The 26,321-nt window shown below is 39.8% G+C and overlaps 1 protein-coding gene across 3 annotated transcripts; it reads left to right on the top strand.

Moving 5' to 3' along the window:
• Positions 1-1,293: 1,293 nt before the first annotated feature.
• lpin1a (lipin 1a) lies at positions 1,294-25,585 on the top strand. 3 transcript variants are annotated; one of them, XM_074665935.1, is made up of 24 exons: positions 1,294-1,472; positions 5,184-5,384; positions 5,666-5,761; positions 10,143-10,239; positions 10,348-10,567; positions 12,535-12,603; positions 12,847-12,939; positions 13,170-13,284; positions 14,862-15,060; positions 15,154-15,297; positions 15,405-15,498; positions 15,960-16,156; positions 16,314-16,407; positions 16,730-16,799; positions 18,642-18,728; positions 19,195-19,287; positions 19,379-19,443; positions 19,554-19,692; positions 20,152-20,300; positions 20,487-20,573; positions 20,748-20,900; positions 21,029-21,143; positions 21,229-21,332; positions 21,434-25,585. In XM_074665935.1, the coding sequence occupies exons 2-24, from the start codon at positions 5,193-5,195 to the stop codon at positions 21,600-21,602; spliced, it is 2,841 nt and encodes a 946-aa protein (XP_074522036.1). In that variant the 5' UTR covers positions 1,294-1,472; positions 5,184-5,192; the 3' UTR covers positions 21,603-25,585. The 3 variants fall into 3 exon arrangements, with proteins under 3 accessions (XP_074522036.1, XP_074522034.1, XP_074522035.1); XM_074665933.1 differs by having other exon boundaries at positions 12,844-12,939; XM_074665934.1 differs by lacking the exon at positions 12,847-12,939.
• The last annotated feature ends 736 nt before the right edge of the window (positions 25,586-26,321 follow it).

The following is a 26,321-nucleotide window of genomic DNA, read 5'->3' as shown; positions in this document are numbered from 1 at the left end:
CAAGATCCTGTTTACTCATGTCTTTTATCCCTCTGAAAGAAATGTATACTCTTATATTTGTTGTTCTCCGTTTACCATTTATGGTTTAACAAATGATATGTAAAATGCTGTTGTACTCCCTCACAGTATTCATTTTGCCGTGTTTCAACATGTTGATTTTTTACTCATAGCTTAAGTAGAAATGGAAAGAAAATCTCTAACATTCACAGGAGTATAATGGTTTAATCATGCTCAAACACTGCAGTAAACTTGATTTCACCTCACTTACAGTGGAGCTGAATAAGCTATCAACAAGACAGTCCAACTTTAAGGTGACACATCTGATGATTGCTAGCTCTGATCTTAAATACTGAAACATCTATCTATCTATCTATCTATCTATCTATCTATCTATCTATCTATCTATCTATCTATCTATCTATCTATCTATCTATCTATCTATCTATCTATCTTTTTCTAGAACGATAAAAATTTCCAAAATCAAAATGACCCATATGAAACACAGATAAAATAAAACATCAGAGAAGCTGCTCTGTTCTGCAGCTTTGCAGTACCAATACAGCATCTCAGATCACAGAATTATATGAACTTTGTACCAGGCATCCTTTATATTGTCTAACACTACTACACTTCGAAAAGATCAATCACAAGTTTTAATAAGAAATACACCATAAAGAGAGAAAAAAAGAAGGAAATTCAAGTAGCCCTCAATGAATCTCTATTGTAAGTAATTTGCAGTTATTATAAATAAGTATAATATTCTCAAGTTTGAAACATATTAACTAAGGGTTATTAGGTGTTTTAAATGAGGCTTAACGCTATTTGAATAGCCCATTTTCGTTTTCACACCCTGTAGTTTTTTCCCCAGAGGTCAGACTTCACAGGTCAAACAGTCAGTGTTGGTGTCTACCTGATTAGCTAAATTTAAAACCACAAAACTGACAAGTGTCAGTCTTTAAGAGGATAAATAATGCTGTCATAACATAATAAAAACAAGGTTTTTGATAAATACACATAAAAAGAAAAACATAAATTTTAAATGTGACTGCCACAATTAGTAGGCTGCACAAATAGTTTGGAAAAGCGGTGATTGACAGCACATGCTGTAAGACAACAGGAACCTAATATGATTAGAATTAAACAGAGTAAAGGCATAAAACCACCAGAGAGATAATATCAACAAATCTCATTTTAAGAGGGAAATTTTAGTCAACAATCGGTGACGTCAGCTCCTGCTCAGCCAATCAGCTGCGTCTGTCACTGCGGTCCGGTGGTAGTGGGAGGAATATTTCAGTTCTGGTTTAAATAGCGAAGCACCCTTGAGCACAACATTCAAGATCAGATGTGAAGAAGGATCTATCGACAGTATGTGATTGTAGGACCGACACGTCGCGGACTAAAACTGTAAACTGTTGGTGTAAACATTTGGATGGTGGATATACCTCCGAACGAAAAGCGAAATTCTAAATAATGTAAGTAGCACTGCTGGACCATAGGCTACAATAACCCCGCGTAAGGAAAATAATACACTTACAGTTTAAACGAAATGCAATAATTACCTCATATTTCGGTTTGAGCGTCCTCCTACCTGTTTATGTTTGCGGGTTGTTCACATCGGTTGTAATGTGCAGATGAATGAACGAGGACCGAGCTGCGGTACAGACTGCAGAGCCTCACCCCGTGTGCAGATGTTTACATGCCGCCTCACAGGCCACAAGGCAGACTACATACATGATCATACATGATCATACAAGTACTATTTTCGTTTTATAGGTCTGTTGCCTTTCTGTTTTCGTCTATTTTAGTTGTCTCCCAGCTTCAATGCAAGCATAGATTTCACCTCAGTAAAATAGTATTTCCTTTCTCCCTCATGTAGTTCATTCAGAAAGAATATGTGATAAGGTTGCATTAAGAAAACAGATCTGTGTTGTTGCATTCATTATCAGTGGGAGATATTGAAATCAGTCATTAACAGTCCCAGCGGACCACACTGCTGGTCCTGTAATATTAAATATAATTGGATAATCCTTCACATCATTATCTGTCTGTTAATCCCTCAGCCTCTCTGTCACCTCTGTCCGCCTCTCTGTTTGTGTTTGCTGGTATCACCCTGTGTGCTGAGCTGACACTGACACTAGAGTTTTTGGTCTTTACGTTTTACAAAAAAAGCCCCATGATGTTTGGTGGTTCACAGCAGGATTTATGTTGATATCACAACAGCAGCTTTTCAGAAATATCTTTAACATTTGCACAATACTGATAAAAACATTTATAGCATGGCACTGAATGACCCACAGAGTTGACTCATGATTGGGTTTATTACATAATGGGGAAGCGTTGTGATTGGCTACCACACTGAGATTTCTCAGAAGAGTGGGCAAGGCTTTGGTTGTGTGTGTGTGTGTGTGTGTGTGTGTGTGTGTGTGTGTGTGTGTGTGTGTGTGTGTGTGTGTGTGTGTGTGTGAAAATGGTCTACACATGGTCAATGTTGACAGTGATATTAGGTCTGTCCCAGAGAATGATTTTTAAGCGTGTGTGTTTGTGACACCATGTGCTCAAAAGGACAAGTGGGACAAAAGGTTAAAATCATTATGTAACTGTTTCACACAGTCCCACTCCTGGTTTTTGAGCAAATAGTCACACTAGCACTGGTGAAAGGGTCATTTGAGTTGCTACATTCTTCACAACAGTTGCTTCAAGCAGGGGCTCTTTTTTATTTTTAGTTTTGAGATACCCTTGTCTTAGATCTCTGCTCGTACATTTGTAGAGAAATCAACAGTTTTATTCAACACAAAAGGACTAAAAATAATGTCTCAGATAATCCACAGGCTTTTACTCTGAGCAGCTTTATTCTGAAGTAGAAAGTATTTTAAGTAGGAAGAGTCCTGGTGTCATCATATTGAAATGTGTCTCTTCTCGTGTCCAGTTGATATAATTTTAAGTAGGAATTGAAGTTCAGCATGTTTTTACAGCAGCACTGTTAGTTTATTCCATGACATTTGTGTAATTTGATTCCAGCACAGCTACAATGAGGCTCTGTCTGGTTGCACAAACAGTGTAGTTGCTGTGTTACGTGTTGTTATAGCAGGCTGGTCAGAACAAGTTTCACATGGGTCAGATGCCTGGTCATTAAAACAGAGGAGCCCTAATCTGAGATTCACAGGAGTGGACGCTAACAAATCATCCCCGTCATTAGAGGTTCTTACATGGCTTGCCAGAAAAACGGGCCATCTGTTTGGCAGGCTCTAACAATGTGTGTGTGTGTGTTGGATGACATTTTCTGAGTCAGCACAAACAGGTGGTGAAAATGCAGAACATTTTGTCACAGTCTTAGTACCTGAATCTTTCTTACTTCCTGAAACTCTTCCCTATTTTTCCTCTCTATACTGTTTTATCTCTCAAATCCCTCTAATCTATCCAAGCTGCTCATTAGATTCTTATGAATTAGTTTGATACTACCTTCACTCATGAAAAGCCTATATAGGCCTATCACAAACAGCAGATTCATCAATGAAAGCTACTCTTGTGTTTCATTTTAGCACTACTAAGTACAGCTCTAATAGAATAGAATAGAATAGAATAGAATAGAATAGAATAGAATAGAATAGAGAAATTGAAGTCAAAGCAGCAATCAAGAATAAACAAAAGTAAGAAAGTGTATTGAAAGTGCAAAAAGGTCCATAAGAAAATAGATGATGACAGCTTGTCCATCATTCTCCAGTTCAGCCAGCCTCCACCTCCACAGGGTCCAGGACTGAGCTTCTTCAGTCATGCTCCATCTCTGTCTCCTGGATCCTGTCTGCTCACAGCAGGTGAAGCTCTTCCAACATGGTGTTGGTGTATGATGTTAGCTCTGTTAGCCATGTCGGTGAATAGCATGATGCTACTCTGACTTCTGGTATTCCCTCTGTTGCTGGGTTTGCACTAGTGCTGCACGATTTGGGGAAAAGGTGCGATTTGCGATCAGGTGGACAATATTGCGATTGCGATTGTGCTTGCGATTTAATAAAAAAAGTTGTGTCATGATGAGTCTACAGACTTGCTTGGTTATCATGGAGTAAAATCTGAATTGCATGTGCTGACATTGCGATTGCGATAATCGTGCAGCCCTAGTTTGCACAGCTAGCTCTATTCTTCTTTCATTGAACGAATCTTTAATTGAATGAATCTTTTATTGGAGATTGATCTTATGTTCTCAATAAGGTTGGATGGAAGGACAGGTCCATGTCGTCACTTCTTAGCTCACACCTGAGAACCTGCACGTCGTCCTCACCTCCTTCTTCTCACCTTGTGGGAAACATCAGGCCTTACACCAGTTAGCATTGACATGCTACAGGTGGCAAACAGCCGAGTTCACATGTAAACAATGCAGCCATGGTTACATATAAGATCTCCAGACAAACACAGGAGAAAAAATAGTAAAAATATCACTGAAGCCACAAAAAGTTTGGTGTTCATGACCAACAAATGAGCCAAACAAAGTAATGATCCACTACAAATATCAACGGAAAAGAGACGAAAAACAACAAATATTAACAGCAGTGTCAGGCATTTAAAAAAGCTCCTGTATATAGAAATAATATTCATTTTCAGGAATGGTTTTGTGTAGTTATGTGGAGGAATGGTTATGTTTTCATAACCAGGAAAACTTGTTACAGGAGTTTTACTGACACAGGTTTGGTGTGATTCAACAAATAGCTGATTGGTTTGCATCGTACAACAGGTTCATCCTCAGAATATTTTTTTTACCTCTCCCTCTGCTCTCTGTCTGTACATGGTACCAACAACCACCCATTTTGTGAATAATAAATGTCCTCTGTCTGTGTGTCTCTCTGAGGCCATGTTTGGCAAAATAAACTGAGAGCATTAGAGGCTATAAATCAGAGAGACTGGCATCGCACCACACGATTACACTCATCCCTGATGGGGTGGATTTGCTTCACAGAGAGAATCAGAAGTTTGATTTTGGATGTTGGTTTAGCTTTTAACAGAAATGCAGAATGTTTTTACATCCGTGCACTGAAACAAAGTACAGCAGCAAATGTGTTTTTTCTAAAGTTGAAGCCAAATAACTGAGATGCAAAATAAAAATTTGAAAAGAGAAGACAGGTAGAGAGTTTTTTTGCAGGAAAGTAATAAACAACTCTCTTTCTCTTCCTCTCTTCTCTTCTGTTTGCTTCCAGTTACAGACCATGAACTATGTGGGTCAGTTGGCGGGTCAGGTGTTCGTGCAAGTCAAGGAGCTATACAGGGGTCTCAACCCTGCAACACTGTCTGGATGTATAGATGTCATCGTGGTGAAACAGCCCGATGGCTCCCTGCAGTGCTCCCCCTTCCACGTCCGCTTCGGCAAGATGGGTGTGCTGCGGTCCCGTGAGAAAGTGGTAAGATTACAGGGCGTCCCCATCCCCATGCACTCACTTTTTTACTGCTCTATAATCTAAGGCTGCGGCATGTTTCCTTTAAACAGCACAACAAGCAGAGGTGACGATAAACAATAAAGCAGCAGAAATCAGAAAACACAACATGCACCCGTCAGATAATCCTCAATGATGTTCTTGTGACCATCTTTACTAGTTAGATTATCTTTTATCAGGTGACCGATCAGCTAAGATTAAGAAGAGGAGAAAAAAAACATTAAAAGCTTTTTTTCTGTGTGCTGCAGGTGGACATAGAAATTAATGGAGAGCCGGTGAGTTTGCACATGAAGCTGGGGGAGAATGGTGAGGCCTTCTTCGTCAAAGAGACCGAGAACACGCTGGTGAGTTACGTTTGACAGTGCCGAAGCTCTGACTTTGTAAACACACACAAATATAGGTCACACTCACTACATAGCTGACATACATGACTAAAGCACTGGCTGCGTTTAAATAGGACCGGGAACACACACCATCTGAAATGTGACAGCTGAGACAGACATCTTCACTTACTACAAATACACATTGAGATTTTAGTAGTTTTCCTGCCAAGACAAGCCCAAAGAAGGCAGAAATGTGCCCCTCCTCTACCGCAGTCTGAGATGTTACATGAGATTTATGAGATTATGTGCTGCCAAACAGCTGCTGGAGGAGGCTTCAAAATCTACTTTACAGTGAATTACTTGTTATAACCATACTGTTACAGTGAGCTGGACTAAAACAAAACCATTTACATTGACAGATAATTGATTAAGACATGCTTTAATGTAAGAAGATGAAATATGACTCAGCAAGTTCAGCTTAAAAGCTTGTATAACTTTCTTTATGTGATAGATGTAGCAGCTCTGGGAAATAGGTCGTGTACGATAGCTTTTTTATTTATGTAGACACCAGAGGGTAGACAAAAAAGTGAACTCTCCGTGTGTTAAAATTCACAAATGCTTCAAATCTGAGAAATAACCTTGCAATGCAAGCTCCTGTTTCGATAAGCAACTTCATTAAAGATTAAGCTCCCGAGCAAGAAATAATGCAGAAATAAGTATAGGGACCATGGGTAAGTGTATTGGTCCTAAAAAAAAGGCAGAGTCAGAAAAAAAGTGGTGGAATTTAAACTTTAATCACTGTTATTATAAGATGGTTTATCAATGAAATGACAAAGAACCAGTTTCTAACAGCGCTGTCTCAAAGAGGAAACACGACATATCAATGTGGTGATCTGAGAGTCAGTGTGGACCGAAGCGCATCGGCAGAAATACAAGCTGGACATCAGAAAGGAACAGAAGAGTCTGTCCTTGAGTGGCATCCTGTGTACCAGCATGACTTAAGTTTCCTGGAAATAAAACACGAGGAGAGACAGATCAGGCAGTACACACAGACAAACTTCGTAGGCTGTTGGATCACCATAACTAGGTCATGTATTGTTTGATACTGTCTTCCTATGCTTTAGTTATTTAATTATTATTTTTTTCTTTTCACTGTTCATAAATGTGCGTGTGACTGGCACAGCCTTTATCACTACCAAGGGTCAGAGTTTATCCTTTGCATCAGCTGTTCACAGTCCAGTTGGTATCTTCAGAAGCAAGAACTAGATTAAGTGTTGAAAAATTACATCTAAGAGTTGATGCTGTGTGTGCAGAGATTTGTTTGAAATCGCTGATTAAAACTAAAACATTGAATATTTCACCCTTTTTGCTCTTCACACAATGCTGCCCTGCATAAAGGAACAGCCTGCTGTTAATACTTACTTTGTCAATACTTTGTCAGAGCAGGGAGGATAATCAATTTGTTCTTAGGGTTTGGAAAAACTACTTATAAAGCACTTATCTGCCAAATATGTATCACAATAATGTGCTGTTTTACACAGTACTCAAGTCCTTGCTTTGCATCTTTCCTTACTAGATCATGTTACATGGCAGTTTGCTCTGAACAAGTGTAAATATAGCAGAAACTAATCTGGCCAAGGAACATTTCCTTCTGTTTTGACAACTGATTGTGTAAAGTGATAGGGGAGGATTCATGGCAAGATGCAGGGGTGATTAAATGGAGGGCGCTGGTGAGAGTTGAAGGATGCTACAGAAAGAAGGAGTGGTAATCGTGGTGAGAACTAAATAAGTCTCCAGTCTGGATTTGGGAGGAAAATACCCTTGAGCTTCTAATCCACAGGATTACATTAGTTTTATTCTGCTTTCATTATTTAATTTGTCAAAATTGGAGAAGCTTTTTGTACCTAAGAATGCAGCATAAGGTTGTACGGTTTCCAAAACAGTATTGTATCTAAAAATAAATAATCCCTAGGAGATTTATCAAATTCAAACACAAAATCTGAGATTTGAGTGCTTATTCTGTTTGACTCGCCTGTCAAAGTGTTTGGGCCTCTTTTTAAATCCCCTCCTTGACCCAACTCTCCCTCCACAGAGGGGAAAAGCACCACAGGCTATTTATAGCTCTGCCAAATTCATCCTCATCTACAGTCTGTCGCACACAGACTGCAAACAGGAACTGACTGTCACTGATCTATGTGCTGTGCATTCAGACAAGGAGGCAGTAAAAGGGGTCAGATGGAAATACTGGCTGAAGGAGGAAAAGGACGAACACAGGGAACAGAGGCATGAATGGACTGATAACACATACAGCACATGCTGTACAGCAGTAAAACACAGTGTTTATTTCTACATGTAAACATATAAACACTGCAGGATATAGTAGTTTAATGATTTTTATAGGACGAGCTTTGTTTCTGTTTCGTCAGCATTTTTACTGACATTACAACCTGACTGGCCTCATTGTGATAAAAAAAAAACAAAGATTAACTACATTTTTCAACAACTACTTGGCACTGAGCCCAGTTTCCTCTGCCTCTCTCTCAACCAATCAACCTTTCATCTCTTTATTTTTTTCCTCTGGCTGTAGAGTCATATTTTCTGAGGATCTGTTGAAGCTTGTTTCCCAGTAAATCATAGATCTTGCACCTATGTATGTATGTGTAATTAACCTCAATGTGGTTATGTTTAATGGCCTTGACAGAGAAAAACAGGGGAGTTGAACGTGTTGTTTCATCTTTTGGTTGTAAATCACCTGTCAGATCAGTGTGACCAATCTCATGTGACCTGTAGTATTTAGTTGCACCATGTGAAGAAGTGTTTGCTGTTTTACTTGTTCTCTGTGAAGTGTCTATTTATTACAGGGCCATAGTTGACATACTCTGTGAATGCAGGTCAAGTCAGGAATAACATCAAAAGGATCTGTGAACTAAATCACAATAGATCTAGACTGAAGTATTCAAACATAATGAACTGGGCCGTGGATGTTTACAGTAAAGCTGGAGCTCTGAGTAGATGACCTGCCTCCTTTTCTCTCCCATTAAAATGAATGGGGCTGTGCTGGACTGTGCAAAAGACACGTGCTGTGCAGGGCATGTGTTAGCTTGCACTGTTCAGATCATCTCTTTATCTTCCCCCCTTCCCTCTCTTCATCTCTACGTGTGTGTGTGTGTGTGTGTGTGTGTGTGTGTGTGTGTGTGTGTGTGTGTGTGTGTGTGTGTGTGTGTGTCTTTGAAGTATGTCTCTCTTTGGCAGTCATTTTGGTTGGGGAGTGAGTGAGGCAGGCCAAGCTGTGTGATTTTCCTAATCTGAGCTCAAAACCAAATTCTCACCAGATTAAGAAAACACACACACAGAAAAGCTTTTCTGAGTCATCAATCAGTGAAATTCAAATTATGTTCAGCTACTCTGGATTTCTTGGAACTTTACCAAGGAATATCTGTATTTTAGTCACATTGCAAGGTCTCAACCATAGACTCTATAGAGTGGACAGTGCGGCTCCGCCATTTACTCTTATCACATGCGCAGCCATTGGCAGCAGTTGTGCAGCCAGAGTCTGCGCAGTAGAGACTGTGAGAGATTCTGGGAGAATCTAAGTGGAGCTGGGTGACAAACATGATATTTTTTTTCTTTCGAGAGTCTAATCACTTCTTCACTCTTATACAATCCCTAAAAAAAAAACACCAGAACAGCAGCTGTCAATCATAGTTAAACGTGATGTAAAACCTCATTTTTAACCTCTTAAAACTAATGAAAACGAAACATTTAAAAAAATAGAGGACTTGAGTACAAGACAAGCAAATGATATCTTCAAATCACAACAACAAGCAGACCTGAGAAACATTTCTACGAGGTGTATTAATTTTTTAAAGTTTGACCACAGCCCATCTGGAATGAGTGGGGAGATGGATTTTTTGACCTATACTGCAGACAGCCACCAGGGGGAGCAGTTTTTATGGCGAACTCACTTTGAGCAGAGCAAGAGGGCGTCCATCTTTTTTTTTTTTTTTTTTTTACAGTCTATAGTCTCAAGTCATAGCACAGCTTCAGTTGTCCAGTCAGGATGAAGGGTATTTGTGGTGCTGATACTCAGTTTTCATCTTACAACTGAGATAAAAAATGTCATATTTCTAATGTTACAGCTGAGCATGAATACCTTTTAGGCTAAAATGCTCATATTAGCCTAAGTGTGTGTTTTGATTGGCCCATTTGGGTATGCTAGGAGGCTAAACTTAGATGGTGCACATGATTAACATAATCTAACTTGCAGATCTGAAGAATAATAATCAATACAATTTGTAACTTGAGTTTAATTAGTTCCACTTTAAACATGAATAGGACCACCTTTTAAAACATCTTTTATGTGAATAACCTTAATTGTGAAGTTGTTCTCCTCCGTTAACAGGAAGTGGTTCCGTCCTACCTCGCCACCTCACCCATCATGTCAATAGGAGAGCAGTTAATGGGGTCCCAGCTGGGCCGGGGCGCTGCACGTCACCACGGTAGGCCATGTTCAAAAACAAAAAGAAAATAAAAAGAATTTCAGGTTAATAAAAAACCCCTTTTCCTTTTTAGGGATGGTTGTCTCACTGTTCTATCTCATTACACAGACACAATCCCATGTGGTTCGCTCCCTGTCCAGACCCTGGGACCTCAGCAAAGTGACAGCGGGATGAACAAGAAGAGGAGGAAGAGGAGGAGGAAGGCACGGCCAGATGCAGGTGGAGGAGGGGGGAGGAGAGAGGAGAGTGGAGAAGAGTTCTCGGATGAGGAGGACATGTTTACCATTGACTTGAGCTCAGATGAGGAAAAGGACGGGGACAGCAGCAGGTGTGTGCCCTTAAATTGTAGACTTTGAGATATTTTTGGTCTTTCAGGTATGAGAGCTAAGAAAATACCTCAGCACTTCCAGTATTTCTAAGCTGACGGCTGGATGGTGTCAATTTCTTGCATTGTATGTGTTTGTGTTTGTGTTTGTGTGTGTGTGTGTATGTGTGTGTGTGTGTGTGTGTGTGTGTGTGTGTGTGTGTGTGTGTGTGTGAGTGAATTCTTCTCTGTGAATGAGAGAGAGGTTATTGGAAGTCAGTCTATTCTGCTCCTGTGGTAAACAGCTTTCGTCAGCAGTCACAGTGTTGTTTGCGAATAAGGTGAAGCAATGCCAATGACTCCTTGTTGCCTGAAGCAGGAGACAGTTATCTACTGTTTGTCTTGCTGAAATGAGTGTGAGATTGGTTTTCCAGCTATTCGAAACAGAGCTTGTGCATAAGCACCATGTGAATCAGTAGAACAAGAACAAACACAGCTCTGAAAATGAGGACTTTCTGTTTGTGCTCAAACTAGAATGAGTTCATTTTTAGCCGTGCTGTGTGAGAGGCTCTGTGGATGGATATGCCAACATATACGGAAAACATCTCAGCACTTACTTAAACTTACTTAAATGAAACATGCTGATCACTATATATCTTAAACATCTCATATAGGGTCATTAGAGGCATTAAAGCACGTCTATTTTCCCCAAAGAACAATCCACTTCCACTAAGCTGCAAGCACAGTGGCATCTTTTTACATTTAAAATTGAGTTCCTTGGTTTTTGAGACATTCAATTCCAAAAATTTGTCTTGACAAGGAAGAAAAACTGGGAGAGCTGTCTTATGGTCGAACACTGGACCTTGGAAGAGGGACAACAATACCTTGTCATTGGAAAATCTGGCCAGGTAGCTGCTCTCCAGTGCATCAGTAGACATAATGAAGAAGAGGGGGAAAGGACACCCCCTTGTGGTGAACCAGTGGAAATGATTAAGGAGTTTTTCAGACACCCTCTAAATTTTGTCAATCAGAAAGTCCATAATCCATCATCTTAACCGTTCTTTCAAAGGTCTTTTTTTTCTGGCAGTCCATCATGAATCAGTAAGAGGAGCTGAGGATACTGAAAGAATTATGTACAGATATTTTCCATGTGGCATTACCATAAATATTCCCTCCTTCAGAAGAAAACTGTTTTCTTGAAAAAAAAAAAAAAAACCTCACTCAAAATAATTTATTGGTTCAAGTAAACTACCTAGAGGTAAAGAATAATGCCAGAGCCTGCATGTGTGTGAAGCACGTATGTTTGGTAAGTTCTTGGAAAATGAATTTGTTTCTAGGACACTCTCCAGGGATTCATCCTGTTCCCACGATAGTCTCTTTGAAATAACGACTCACAGTGAATCCTGACTGCAGGGGTTCGAATGCATTTTAGGAAACTGTCCCACATTAGAAGAGTGGGAAAATTCCTAAAACCCCCTAAAGACACGTAAGAATGTGTCTCTGCTTGAAGCTCCTGAAAGGCAATAGACAGAAATAAATACTGTTAGCCCTTTATAGCTTGCAAAGCAAAAGAGATCCGTGCGGTGTCTAACGATTTGATTAGCTGCTTTGTACCATGAAAGTCTTTAATGAGAGCTAAAAGCAGCACAAACAGAAAGTTATTCCCAAGAGCTTGAAGGTCATGCTTGGTGCTTTCCTTGATCAGGCTGTTTATGATGTCTGATTAGAAACAGATTGAGGATGTCTCTCTGATGTGCTTTTCAAAGTAGATGTAAACAAATAATTGAGCGTTCTGATTCATAAAAGCATCATAAGCATGAAATCTATTTTACATTCTGAACAGCAAAGAGGAATGTTTTTACATATGTGAGCAGGATGTGAAATAAGCTGTGTGTATTTATGACTAATAACCCCTGCACTGTGTGTGTGTGTGTGTGTGTGTGTGTGTGTGTGTGTGTGTGTGTGTGTGTGTGTGTGTGTGTGTTCATCAGACCTGTGTTTGGGGATCAGGGGTCTACAGCCAACACACACCCCAGCACAGACTGGACCCACTCACAGAGGTATTTCAACCTAAACACACACTTTAGGATAAATATGTTAAGATAGCCTTCTCTTCTGCTCAATCGACTCTCTTTAAACTCCTTGTATTCAGTTCTTCTGTAGCCTTTTAGTCTGTTTAAATTGTGCTTTACCTTTAATGCTCACAATCGCTAGATATTAATCTGATTCACCGTCACTCTCTGTTTGCCTCTCCATCTTTCTTGTTTTTGTCCATCTTTTCTGTGTCTTGTTCCCGCCTGTAGTAAAGGGATTCGGGAGACTCTCTCCATCCCTCCACCATGTGGTCTGTCCATCTCTTGTCCTCAGCAGACCTCTCACTTCTCTTCCTCTATTAGGTATCACCTTTAATTTAAGCTTCTCTGATGCACTGAATAATTATTTTGCTGTATGAATCAATGCCAACATGGAATCATTAGAAAGCTTTTTACCTTGGTTTTTATTTTGTGCTCTATGCTTGCTTTTTTTTCTTTAACATCTAATGTGAATATTAAAGGTACCAAGGCATTAATAGGAAATGTTTAATAGGGATTACCATCTAAACTAATTTAAGTTTGGGCTTCTTTAGTAGTCCTGATGATTCCCGGTCATCAACACCGAAGAGCGACTCAGAGCTTAACAATCAGAACAAAGACAACCCTGAGATGCTGTGGACGTGGGGGGAGCTGCCACAGGCTGCACAGGTACTTATACATTTCATTCAGGTTTTTAATCTCATGTATGTTGAACAGGCACAAGTAAATTCCACCGCACGCGCTGCTAAAGCGCTGGCGCGCGCCCAGGCGCGAGAAATACGCTTCAGGCCTATTTTCTGCGAGGCCGCTTCCAGACCTCGTAAATTCACTGTTGATAAGAAAGCACTAGTCAGGAAGTCACCGTGTGAAGGACCAGGAAGATTCAAAATAAAACACAATGCAGGAACTCTCGAGCGTAAATCTCCTTAACATGTTGTAAATAAGTGGAAGTAGAGAAGTTCAACATTCTGTATGACCCCAAACAGCCTTTTTATAAGGATACAGGCAAGAAGGTTGTAGACTGACATATCAAAAGTTACGGGAGTGAATAGTGATCGTGTGATATAACTATTCACACGAGAGCATGTGACTCTCCGAGGGCCAGCCCCCCCTGGATTGAGCGGCGTGGCGCGCTGCTACCAGTGGGGTTTGAAAATCGGAGCGGTGCGCGGCGCGGTGGAATTTTGATGGTGTTTTCTTTTTTTGTCATAGAGCGAGAAATACAACAAAATAGATGCAACCTTTGTTGTACGAAGAATGAAAACAGCTTGCCGGACTATTGGCGCTAGCTTGTTATCACGTTGAAAGCCTGCCTATTAACGCTTCGTACACTAAGTTTATGAATTAAAGTTAACTAAGCTAAGTTATCGCTGCCAGATGATGAACAAAAATGAGAGCTGAGTAAACGAAAAGACAAAATAAGACTTCAGTTTATCATATATTTGATTTAAGAATGATTTTATCTCAATGGGAAATTTTAAAGTGATTCGACTTATGAAATTAGGCTATATTATGTAGACCAAGAATAGGGTAAGCCTTGTTTAGTCTTAGTGTGTTGAATTGGCTGAATCAAAACAAGTCTAACAAGGGTTTAATTCAATTAAGTTTTTTTAAGTGTCTGGCAAAAACTTTAACAGATGTAACTGAGGCTGTAACTGTTTAGGGTTATAATTAAATCAGCATCTGCCAGGCATTGAAAACAGAGAAACCATGAGTTTATGCTCTAACCAGCTCTAGTGCAGAACGTTTCAGGAACCACGTTTACCAACAGAGCTGTCAATCAATTATGTTTCAAATCAAATAACCAATTAAAATGAAACTGCTTTGATATTTTAGCACATGGACATAAATCAGCACTAAAGAAGTAATTGCTCTGACAGAAAAACAAATGTTACATATATTTTAATTTTCCTCTGTGGCCCAGGCTTCAGCTTTACTGTAGTCAGCCACTAGGGGGAGCTTTTAGCATTAGGAAATACTAAGGTAGTAGTAGTAGTAACAGTTGTTCTGTCCTTTGTCAGGGACACACAGCCAACCATGAAATGGAAAATTGTCCCTCTTGCAGCTCAGCTAATATTAATGTTTACAAGCATTACAGATGCTGCTCTTTGAAAATAAGAAACACGGGATAATTGAAAAGACTTTTAGAAGTGATAATATTAGAAACTTGATTAGAATGATAGTATGAGTTAAAAATTCTGAACGTTAACTGGAAAATGTGTTTTCTTTCTCCGTTTCTATCACAGCCATCCTTCCTCACTTCCCACCAGAAACAGGATCAAGCCACAACAGTCTCCATCCCAGTGTCGACCAGCACCCACTTCAGAGCCATCAACGACACAGGACCCCCGTCTCTTGCTCTGTATGCTCCCCAGCCAGGAGAGGCCACTACCCAGTGTGGAGACAAGGACACAAAGACTGGGGAGAGGTTTGGAGGAGAGCAAGGTACTTGAATGAGACCAAAACTGCTTTTCATCATATATTCCCGTTACTTTGTATTTAGTGAAAGAGTTTGTGACCCCTTGCTTTGTTTTCCAGTGGATAGTGTTGGGCCATTATGTGCAGAGATGGAAAGTATCACAGCAGGCTCAGCATCTCAGAGGATGCTCCTTGATCACTTGGATGAAGGTAGAAACAGAGGAAGTCCAATCAGAAGAACAGATTCACCATCCAAGAAGAAAGGTAGAAGTTCTCTGCTAAAAATAATACAGAGGCTTTTCTTAACACCAATGTTGCAATATCATTTATGTCTGCTCCTGGCTGAATTATGTTCACATGTCTCTCATTAGAAAAGAGAAGCCAACACTTAGGTGAAGATGGCATCTACCTGGATGACATTACAGAGCTGGAGCCTGAAGTTGCTGCTCTGTACTTCCCTAAAAGGTTCAGTTGAGGAGCATATATTCACAGATCATATTTGTTTGTGCATGCCTTCAAACCGCTCCATACCTACTGTACTGAGATATTTTATAGAGTTTAATGCATGGTGTAGTGTTAAGCACTTAGGTCCTATAAGGAATTCAGAGGAGTATCTTTGGCTGTATTTGACTGACTAGTTAAAACAATTATTTTTGTACAAAAAGTTATCCAGGAGAGCAGCTTGAGACTTTACTCTTGACTTTGATTTTCTGTGAACAAACATGTAGTTATACAGTAATATGTGTTAAAGGACCATTGGCTGCATACAGGAAGTGAATACACATACAGTGACATGTCAGCATCTTCTCTAGATTACCTTCTACTGTTGAGAGTTTGTAGCTTTTAAGACATTGATGATTAATAATAAAAATCAAAAACATCATCAGAAAGAAGTGCAATGTTAGGGTCTCTCTCTCCCCCCTTAGTGATGGAGGCAGCAGCTCCATGAGGCTGGACTCAGAGATGATGATGGGAGTGCGGAGCGTTAACCAGTCCCCACAGTCAGTGGGCAGCAGCGGGATGGACAGCGGCGTGGACAGTTTGTCTGACCAGATGGGGGACCTGCCTCATGTTGCCATTTCTTTATGTGGAGGACTCACAGACAACAGAGAGATCACGAGAGGTAGGATGAGGAGTGTGTGAGACAGTGATGACTCACAGAGGTTTTACTTGTTACTTGTTACCTGTTATGAATAAACAAATGTACCTTTTACCTGTTGAACATATCCCTGTTAGCCTGTGTGTAATCTTTTTATTTGTGTGTATTTTCTATGCAACAGAACAGTTCCAGGAAAGAGCAGTTTCCTACCAGCAGTTTTCTGAAAACCCCTCCATTATTGATGATCCTAACCTGGTCGTCAAGATAGGAAACAAGTATGTGCTGCTGTACTTTATTCACTATGTGAGATTCACATTTTTTAAAAAGTGAAGAAAGTATTTAGCCTGGATAATGTGCTAGTTTTTCTTTTTTTAACTGTATGAAAAGACAAACAATTTGCTTTTTAAGACAATTTGGTGAAAGTACAACTTATAAATGTATTCTTTAAATCACTCTCTGCCCCTTTTAGCTCACCAGGAAATAAATAAGTGTCACAGCAGTCACATCATCTTTGAGAAAGAAATGTTTCAGTTTTGTTTTCCAGAGATGGCTCAGGTGTGAAGAAGCACTAATAGCGACCTCTGTTGTTTATTGTAGGTACTACAACTGGAACACAGCAGCTCCTGTCATGTTGGCCATGCAGGTGTATCAGAAACCACTGCCGCAGGTAAGAACACCACAGTGATATACAAAGCAGTGCTGTCGTAGTTTTTTTTATCTGGCATCAGAGGTAGAAAGGTACTGAGGTGTGAAGTAAGGTAACAAGTATTACCTGCACAGACTCTCTTAATTTTGTATAATTTTGTGTTCAATCACTTTTTTATTACTTTTCATCCATGACTGCATCATATTCTGTCACTGAATTTACAGTGCTGCTAGAAAGTTTCTAAACCCTCTTAAAAACATTAAAATGACCTGATTGCTCACAGATCCAAACCCATTTTGTCAAGCACACCTTCCAGATAGTGGAAACACATACAAAAAAAAGATACATTCTCATTATTAAATTCAACAAAGGTGGTTTATTTCACAAAAACTAAAAATGTATCATGTGCAGAAGTATGTGAACCCTTGTCTTTGTAGCTTAAAGCTCCTTCTTTTGCAGCCATCACTTCAACCAAATTTATTCCTCAGTATGTTTATTTTTTATTCCTTGCAATGCTGTGTTCATGTCCAGCATGGAAAATTATCTACTCTTCCACTCCCTCACAGTCACATGGATGCATTTCGGTACCTAAACATGGTACCTTTTGATTTTATGTGAATTGGTACTTGGTACTTTTGACAGAATTCGGTCGGGACCTATAAAAGTACCTAATTCGGTACCCATCCCTATCTCTCGCATCTTGCCACAACATTTGAATTGGGAAAATAAGGTCTGGGCTTTGAATGAGCCAATCTAGAATATGACTTAGCTTTTTATTTTTTTCTGGCTTTTCTGCAAACATGTTAGTTTCTACTGTGACCAAATGATATTGGGATTGTCTGTCCAGAGGATGGACTTTTACAAGGCCCTTGCCCAAGTGCTCCTTGACAAAGTTGAGAATAAGCGTTTCCTTCTAGCAACCCTCCCACAATAAATGTCATGGCAGTCCAATTTTCATCCCAAAAATCCCACTCAATTAGTACATGCAATTGACAAACATATATCTGACATGACATACACAAAATACTGGTGATGATAAAATAGGATAGTCAAGCAGCACTGTATGTTTAGTTTTCAACAATCTTTCAGCAGACTGCACAATCTGAATCATGGGGTGAAATAAAATCAACAAAGTTAATTTTCAAAGGTGGGAGAGTGAAAGCATACCTCAGTACTATCATAATAGTTATCTTCTAAGTAATAGTGTATATTTCAATCTCCTTTTTTGAGTTGAATCATCTTTTGGAAGGTGTCTCTAAACAATAGGGACAACAAAATGAAAATCTAAATGTAGTTCAAAAATATGTCAGAGCTGCAAGAGGCAATCTGGTTATTTACAGCTCGCTGAGCCTTTCAGAAGAAGTCAAATGACATTTTTATAGTTTGAATATAAGTATGTTTTCTTATATTTTCAAGGTTGTGTGTGTGTTGTCTGTCAGGCTTCTGCAACCCCTCACATCACTTTCTCCTGCGCACTTTTTGCATTTTGCAAATGACTTGCTTAATGTGATGTTTCACTCTGGTTCACTGTTCAACATTTGTAAGAGTCCTCTCATGAAGTCATGGAAACACTTTGAGATGATGCGTTTTAGTGTTTCTTTCAGGCACAGTCAGTACTGGTTTTTACTAGCGATAAACAGAAACTGTATTCATGTGGACTGTGTTATTAATAATTGACTCTGTGACTGCAATTGGCTCTTTATGAGCACCCATAGAGAGGCTTCTCCACACATTACACAGTGACATATGATAAAAAAATCTGTTTCCTAACAATGAATAATGTTCTTGCCCCCCCTTAATTTTTTTATGATTTCATTTACATTTCCTTCTCCCATAATCCATTCCGTGTTTGCATGTACTAAGTGTTGGTGTTTGAGTTATGTGTTTTCTGCTTTTGGCCTCTTCTCGTACTGCCTCCCTGGTCTTTTTGGCTCCGGCCCTCCCCAGCCTGTATGATGTTTTAGTACTTTGCTTGGCATTGATGGCCTTGCATGAGTTGGTCTCTCTTTTGTTAATTTTGTATCCATTGACAGCCTTGTTTGATCCATCTTGACGTATCCTTCTTGTCTCTTTCTTTTTCTTTTGTTGATTTCATTCTCATTTTTTCCCATGAGTTTCCCAATCGCTGTCTAGTTTCAACTTGTCAACAGTTTTTTCCCTTGAGGTTTTGTTTTGGGTTGTTTGCTTGCATGCAATTCACCTATGTCTGCCTTCATTTTGGCAGTTATAAATCATAATGGTGTAAAATGTTTTCTTTTAATTTACATTTTGAGTTGTAGGTCTCTGTGCTTTTTATTGAGTTCTTTAATCTTTATTTAGTTGTGTTCTCAATGTTGATTTGCTTTGAGTTCATTTTCATCAGTTTTGTGTTACACTTTCAGTCAGTTTTGAGTTGTATGTGCATGATTGTCTCCAGGCCTCAGTGGAGAACATCATGAAGGACAAGATGCCAAAAAAAGGAGGACGCTGGTGGTTTTCATGGAGGAGCAGGAACAGTGACTCTAAATCTGTAAGTATACAGAAAACACATCAAGAGTACCAAACTTCATAAAACATTTTTGTTTTATTAAGTCAGTGACCCCTGACCTTGTACACTACAGGAATCAGCTATGGATGCAGGTGGAGACCAAGTAGAGAGCTCACTACCCATGTCTTCAGTGAACAGGTAACACCACACAAACTATGGACTGTTGTCTTTCTCCTAAATCACATTTTTCTCAAAACTCAAATTTTCAAAAAGTTCTTATACCAAACTGTTTGTCTTTGATTAATCAGAGTCAAGGATGAGTCATCCTCTAGTGATGAAGATCATAGATTGTCCAATCAGGCATCAGGGTCTTGCCTGTCTGACCCCCTCATGAGTTCATCCAACATTTGCTATAAGAAGACTCTCCGGCTCACCCCAGAACAGCTGGTATGCATTTCTGCACTTGGTTTTGACCTTGACGGGGTGAGATGGATTTACAGTAATCAAGCTCTGCCATTTTGTGCAAATGGTTTACAGTGAAGCAAGAATGTTGGCAAAGCAGCATTTCTGCTTAAATAACAAATGTGTATACATAGTGTTCCCTTCAGCCAGACTCAGCTTTAAAGCTCAACATGTGGTGCTCCTGGCAGTTCCCTGTTACTACAAAATATTGACATATGGTAAACATAATCTGTTGCAACATTTTGGCTAAGTATCAAGACAGTGTAAAGACAGTATAAAACTCCTTGTTAAACTAAGTTTAATATCAAAGAAAAGAGTTTGTATATGAAGTATATTTAATCTTTTTGCAGTCAAGGAGTTAATTTTTTAAGCATGTGTGGCTGGGCAGCTTTTTATGCATTATGCTCATTGATAAACACTGTCTGCGTGTCTGTGTGTCTGTAGGCGAGCTTGCAGCTAAAGGAGGGTCCCAATGAGGTGGTGTTCAGTGTGACCACACAGTATCAGGGAACCTGCCGTTGCCATGGCACCATCTACCTGTGGAACTGGGATGACAAGATAGTCATCTCAGATATTGATGGAACAATCACCAGGTAACAAAAAGCAACTTTTTGTCTCTTTTTATCCCTTTTTTTCAGTTCAGAGAGTGAAAATTTCCTTGTGTATCACACAACAGTAGGCAGCTCATATTTTGACCAGCAGGTGTCAGGTTTTACATTTGAAGGTGGTTGACGATGATGGAGTGCAGCGCTGTATTTATTATGTGATGTTGCCTTCAGGTCAGACACACTGGGTCACATCCTCCCCACACTGGGCAAAGACTGGACACACCAGGGTATTGCACGCCTCTACCACAAAGTCAGTCTGTGAGTGCTTCCTTCAACCTGCACGGTTTTGGTCTGAGTACAGTCGAAAAACAGAAAAAAAAAACCCAGCTCTCATAGTCCAACTATCACCTCTAATCTCAATTTCTTACCATGTTTCTTTGCTTTTATGTATCAGTCTAGTGAACACTTACTCTGTTTCTCTCTATGTCTCAGGAATGGCTATAAATTCATGTACTGCTCAGCCAGAGCCATCGGCATGGCTGATATGACACGAGGCTACCTGCACTGGGTCAATGAGAGAGGAACCATGCTACCAATGGGCCCTGTGCTACTCAGTCCCAGCAGCCTTTTCTCTGCCTTGCACAGGTCAGTAATATGTGTGTCTCTGTACTTAGATGATAGTTGCATACCATACTGCGTCATGGAAAAGCTACAGTAGAGAAACTAAACCTTGACGTCTTTCACATTGGATGTTTTAAATTTATGTTTTGTAGGGAGGTGATTGAGAAGAAGCCTGAGAAGTTTAAGATTGAGTGTCTCACTGACATAAAGCACCTTTTTTACCCGAACACTGAACCTTTTTATGCTGCTTTCGGCAACAGAGCCACGGTGAGATTTCTGTGATGAACATTTTTTTCTCTCTGTAAAATGTCATTCTTTTGATATAATGACTGTATATTTTGTGTGTAAGCAGGATGTGTACTCCTACAAGGAGGTGGGAGTTCCTCTGAACAGGATTTTTACCGTCAATCCCAAAGGAGAGCTAGTTCAGGAGCACGCCAAAACCAGCATCTCCTCGTAAGCTGATTCTTCGTTAAGGTTTCATTCATAAAGTCTGACCCTTTTTTTGTGCAGTTCAAGCCGATAAATGCTGCTTTGTGTTCGTGTGTCTCTCTCAGCTTTGGTGGTCTGTGTGAGGTGGTTGATCATGTTTTCCCCATCCTGGATCAAGATGAGGGGGCAGGCGTCCCCTGTGATGACACCTTTGGCCGCTGCAACTATTGGAGTGAACAAGTTTCTGATGGAACCAACCCCGTCGAGGAGCCACAGCCATTTGAAACACGCTGAGGAAATCCAGCACTGAGGATACAGCTTTTCTCCACATTGCAGTCAGTGGTATTCTGATTTAAAGCTGACTGCCATAGTTTTGCCTTGTCAGTCTAAACAGCAGAGTTATGGGTCCATTGCAAATGGGACTGCTGGAAGAGAATAACAAAAAGCAGTTTTTCTTTTCGCAGAACAAGTTAGAAATAAAATTTAGCAGCTGCTTTGGAGTGAGGCCAACTAATAATTCCTCCTGAGGTCAACGCAGGGACTCACACATAACACATGTTGAAGTGCACTGATTCATACAGGGTGGGCCAGAAAGATTTACCCACCGTACATCTCTATTTTGTTTGCTCAGCTGTTGTCCTAGAAACTTAAAATTTTGGATAGTGTCTCTTAAAAAGCATAGCTTTTGATGTACCTGAGTTACTTTGTTTACTCCTAATGATGGTCGAGTATGGCATCGAAGGGTAAACATGACCAGAATGTGGCCTTGAAGGAGGCTGGACTGACAACAATGTAAATCATGAAAAAGGTGATTGTTTGTCATGAGACTGTCTACAATGTTGTGAAACGATACAAGGAGACTGGCAATACCACCAGCAAGCCAATCCCAGGAAGAAAACGTTCAGTCTGGACCAAAAGGGTTGTTGAGATGGTGAGGAAGAGAAATCCAAAGGAATCCTCGCAGGAGCATGAGGGCAACAGCAAAGGAAGTGAACATCTCAAGAACTTCACTGAGAAGAATCCCCAAACAGGATCTCAGACTGAAAGCACTAAAAATGCAGCACAGAAACTGATTTCAGCCGCTTCTAAGAAAAAACGGCTTGACAGGGGGAAATTGATGCTGCAGGAGATCCAGAGTGCCGTAGACGAAGTCCTGGTTTGGTCTGATGAGAGGATCTTCACCGTTCAGGCAGTGGTTGATTCCCAAAATGACAAGGTTTATGCACATAGTGCACAGCACCTACCTGAAGGCTGCAGAACTCATTTTGGTCGTCAGAAGCCAGCTGGAGTCATGGTGTGGGCTGCTGCTGCATCTGATGGCTCAAAGTCTCCTTTGGTCTTCATTCAGGAGGGTGTGAAAGTGAACAGCCAGGTGTACCTTCAAATGCTTCAAGAAAAAGTGTTTCCTTGGTGAACCACTGCGTTTGGAAACCAGTATGTCTTCACACAAGATGGTGCAGCAGCTCACACATCCAATGTCACACAGGCCTGGTGCAAGCAGCATTTTCCTGGCTTCTGGGACAAGAACATGTGGCCTCAGTCAAGTCTGGACATCAATCCAATGGACTTATCGATCTGGTCTATCCTGGAGAGGGAGGTCTCAAGAGTCACTCACAGCAGTGTCACCACTTTGAAGACAGCTCTGATGAAGTCATGGTCAAAACTCAATGCAGAGACAGTGCAGCGCTCATGCCAGGCAGTGCCAGGTCGTCTCCAGGCTATGATGAAGGCAAAGGGTGGCCATATTGAGATGTGAATCTTATTGGTGACAGAGAATTAAGTAGAGAAACTGTGTTTAATGTTTGTTATGTTTGTCTGCAAGGATTTTTGGATAGTGCTGAGAAAACAATGGGTAAATCTTTCTGGCCCATCCTGTACATGCACATAAAGTGACAAACAAAAGAATACACCTGTATAAGAAAACCAAACACAATTAACCCTGCAGTATAATGCCTCTCACTTCAGGTTTTATTAGTCTACTAGTAAAACATTTCATTTATACAGGTGGATGGTGGAGCTGGGAAACACTGATTTTATGTTGGTTTCAATAGTGGTTTAGGGTGTGTATCAGACAAGACTATTCCACAAAACACACAACTCATATAAACAGACAGAGCTTCACTGAAAATCTCAGCTCTCCAGGTTAGGTGTCTTAAATCAATGTATGAATACAAGTTAAAATCAGATCAAATCTCATATCAACCTGTCATCGCATTGCTTTTTGAAACTTTTTTAAGAGAGAATCTTTGCTGTTTTTTCTGACAGTTACAAGCAATATTTTCACTCTGACTTAAACTTCTCCTTACTCAAAGGTTACTTTTCTGACCTCAGGTGTGGTAAACAGCACACAAACAGCTCATTGTATCGCCGTTGGATCGCTCAGATCAGGCAGAAATAGCACAGACAGTGTAACCAGTCCATCTCCTGTGCTAAATGTGTGTGGTCTAATGACCGTGCTACTGTGAAAAATGTGGCTGGCACATTTTCTTACCAGGGTACAATGACAATACTCAAGACAAATGCAGCACAATGCAAATAAGGTTTAGTCTGTTTTTACATATTAACTCCAGTGATATGCTAGAATGTTTAAATGTATAAATCACTCTGTGTTTCTGATACTCTGACAAATGCTCATCAATGCAAACACTGTGTAGCCCTTATAGGACACACAGTTCAACATTCTTTTGTAATAAGGATTCGTATACTTTTACAGCACTTATCTGTTTTATAGTGGAGACTTAAGTTCATTCAAACACTAGAAAGACACACAGCAAAAGTACTTTTTGGTAGTTGGTTGTGTGTATTTGTGTTTTATCAGATTCTAATGTTTTTACTCATGATCACTTAGAATCTACTGTACTTCATTTCTATAACAACATTTGTTGTAATGACATGAATAACTTTGAATGGGGATACCACTGTAAATAATCATTTCTATGCATTTTTTGAAAATATGAAATGAGATTTCTTTTGAAAAGAACAAAAAAAACACTTGTTGATATTTAAGAGACTTGTTACTGGTGCTTACTCATTGCACTTGCAGCCATACAACGCTTTTCTTTTAACATCTGCCAACCAGCTTCCTCCGGTTGTACTCAGAAGTGGAAGTTTCACAACATCGTGACTCTTAAGGCAAGAGGTCAGCATGCAGTATTTTTACATAAGGCAGTGGGTGGATTAACTTTCAACCCGTACATTGTGTTTTTTTTCTTCTTATAGCTGTATGTTTGAAGATACCTGTATTATCACCTCACACAAAGCCCTCCTTTGTTCATGTTAGTGTAGAAATCTTTAGCACTGAGAATCTTTTAAACCTATCAAGAAATTGTAAGGAGGACAAAAAAGAATTTTTAAAAAGCACTTAGATTAAACCTGCTTGGGGATATTTGTCATCAGAAATTGATATATCCCATGTAAAGAATAAACAAATCAAAATAGCAGGATACTGTCAGTAAATTGTCTGCTTGGGACTGACTCTGTTCTAATGTTATGTACTCTTTGTGTGTATATACGTCTGAAACTGTACTGTGAATGACTTTGACTAAAGAAAAAAAAACTAATCAGGAATTAATCTTGAATTAGACTTAAAGCTATTGATGTTGACATACTTTTGGAAAGAGTGGTTTGAGAGGGGGGAAAATGCAAAGGATGCATGCTGTTGTAATGTGAAGACGCATATTTACATGGATGTTGTGATCACAGTCTAATCACTATCTAATCAATCTTTTGCCTCATGTACCTCAGCTCAACAAAAGAGAAAAAGTGATTGGAAATTACAGCTTACATATCTCACACTTTGAAAAATCATTGTTCCCTGCAGTTTGGAAACTAATCTGAAGCAATGACTGTACGGCTTGGCATCACTCGTTATTAACAGATCAAACTTTTACACATCTTATATTTATTCCGTCCCAAACCATGTTTGATCAGATGTGAAATCAGAGTGAGTTCATTTGATATTCCTCCAACCATTGTGTGGAAAAAAGTATAAAGATCTTGTGATCTCTTGAAATAAGTCAAAGAGAAAGAGAGGCTTTCTTCTTGTAATGTAACCATGCTCTATCTTTTAATGTGAATCATCTTTTAGATGTTTAGCATCAAATTCTTTCTATGAAAGATTTATTTAAGCTCTGGACCAGTTATCCAGTCCCTCTCTGTGTTGACATGGATATTGATCTAGTTTGCCATCCCATGTAAAACAGCAGCCTACAAGCAGTTTGCAGTGTAAGCTAACCTGAACAGCGACTGTACAATGGACACATTTTTCAATAAACTCAGAGGTGATTGCTTCTTGATAACTCTGGCTCTTTGTGTCACTTTCTTGTTCTGTCTGTTTAACACGTCCTCGTAATGTTCTCTTTTCATCTTATATTTTATCCCAGGTCTGAATTTAGTCTCTGAGGTCTATAGAATCAACCACACCCCAGTCACTCATTAAAGTTGGTTTTATTAAGTTGACTTCACTTGACATTCAAGGAGTTGCAGTTCACTGTTTGTGCCCTGCTTTGGTAATCGCTTATTTAACAGCACGCGATTACCTCACTAAAGAGACACCCAAGAGGTAAAATAATCAAATACCAAAACTATCTCATCCTCATTTTATGATGCAAGGCAGAGTTTCTTCTCCAGGTTCCTCTCAAAGTCTGAACTTAGTCTGTTTTCAAGGTTGAGCTAGCCACCCTGCAGAGGACAAAACTTCAAAAAAAACAAAAAAACAAAGAAAGACAAAACTTGTAAGCATAATTTCAAGATCAGCTTATGACATTTGATGATCCATTGAACAAGAGCCTGAGAACCAGTCCATTTGTTTGACACAGTCAACATTCACCACCTGCAGGGAGCAATCCAGTGTTTCCAGCAGAAAACAATGGTCCTCATACTCGAACCTCCTGACTTTCATCCCATCTGCTTCTCACCCAGCTGTAAACTGCTCCAGTGCCTGCTGGCGATTTCTGATCAACAAAGCCAAGAAAACTACGATGTTGTAAAATGCATAAGAGCTACTCAATCTAA

This window comes from Halichoeres trimaculatus, unplaced genomic scaffold (assembly GCF_033239565.1).
Source record: "Halichoeres trimaculatus isolate MK-OKI-2021-1 unplaced genomic scaffold, fHalTri1.1 fHalTri1_scaffold_3, whole genome shotgun sequence".
Taxonomy (NCBI): domain Eukaryota; kingdom Metazoa; phylum Chordata; class Actinopteri; order Labriformes; family Labridae; genus Halichoeres; species Halichoeres trimaculatus.
Note: the sequence above shows the minus strand (reverse complement) of the source record. Positions and strands in the feature narration are given on the sequence as shown.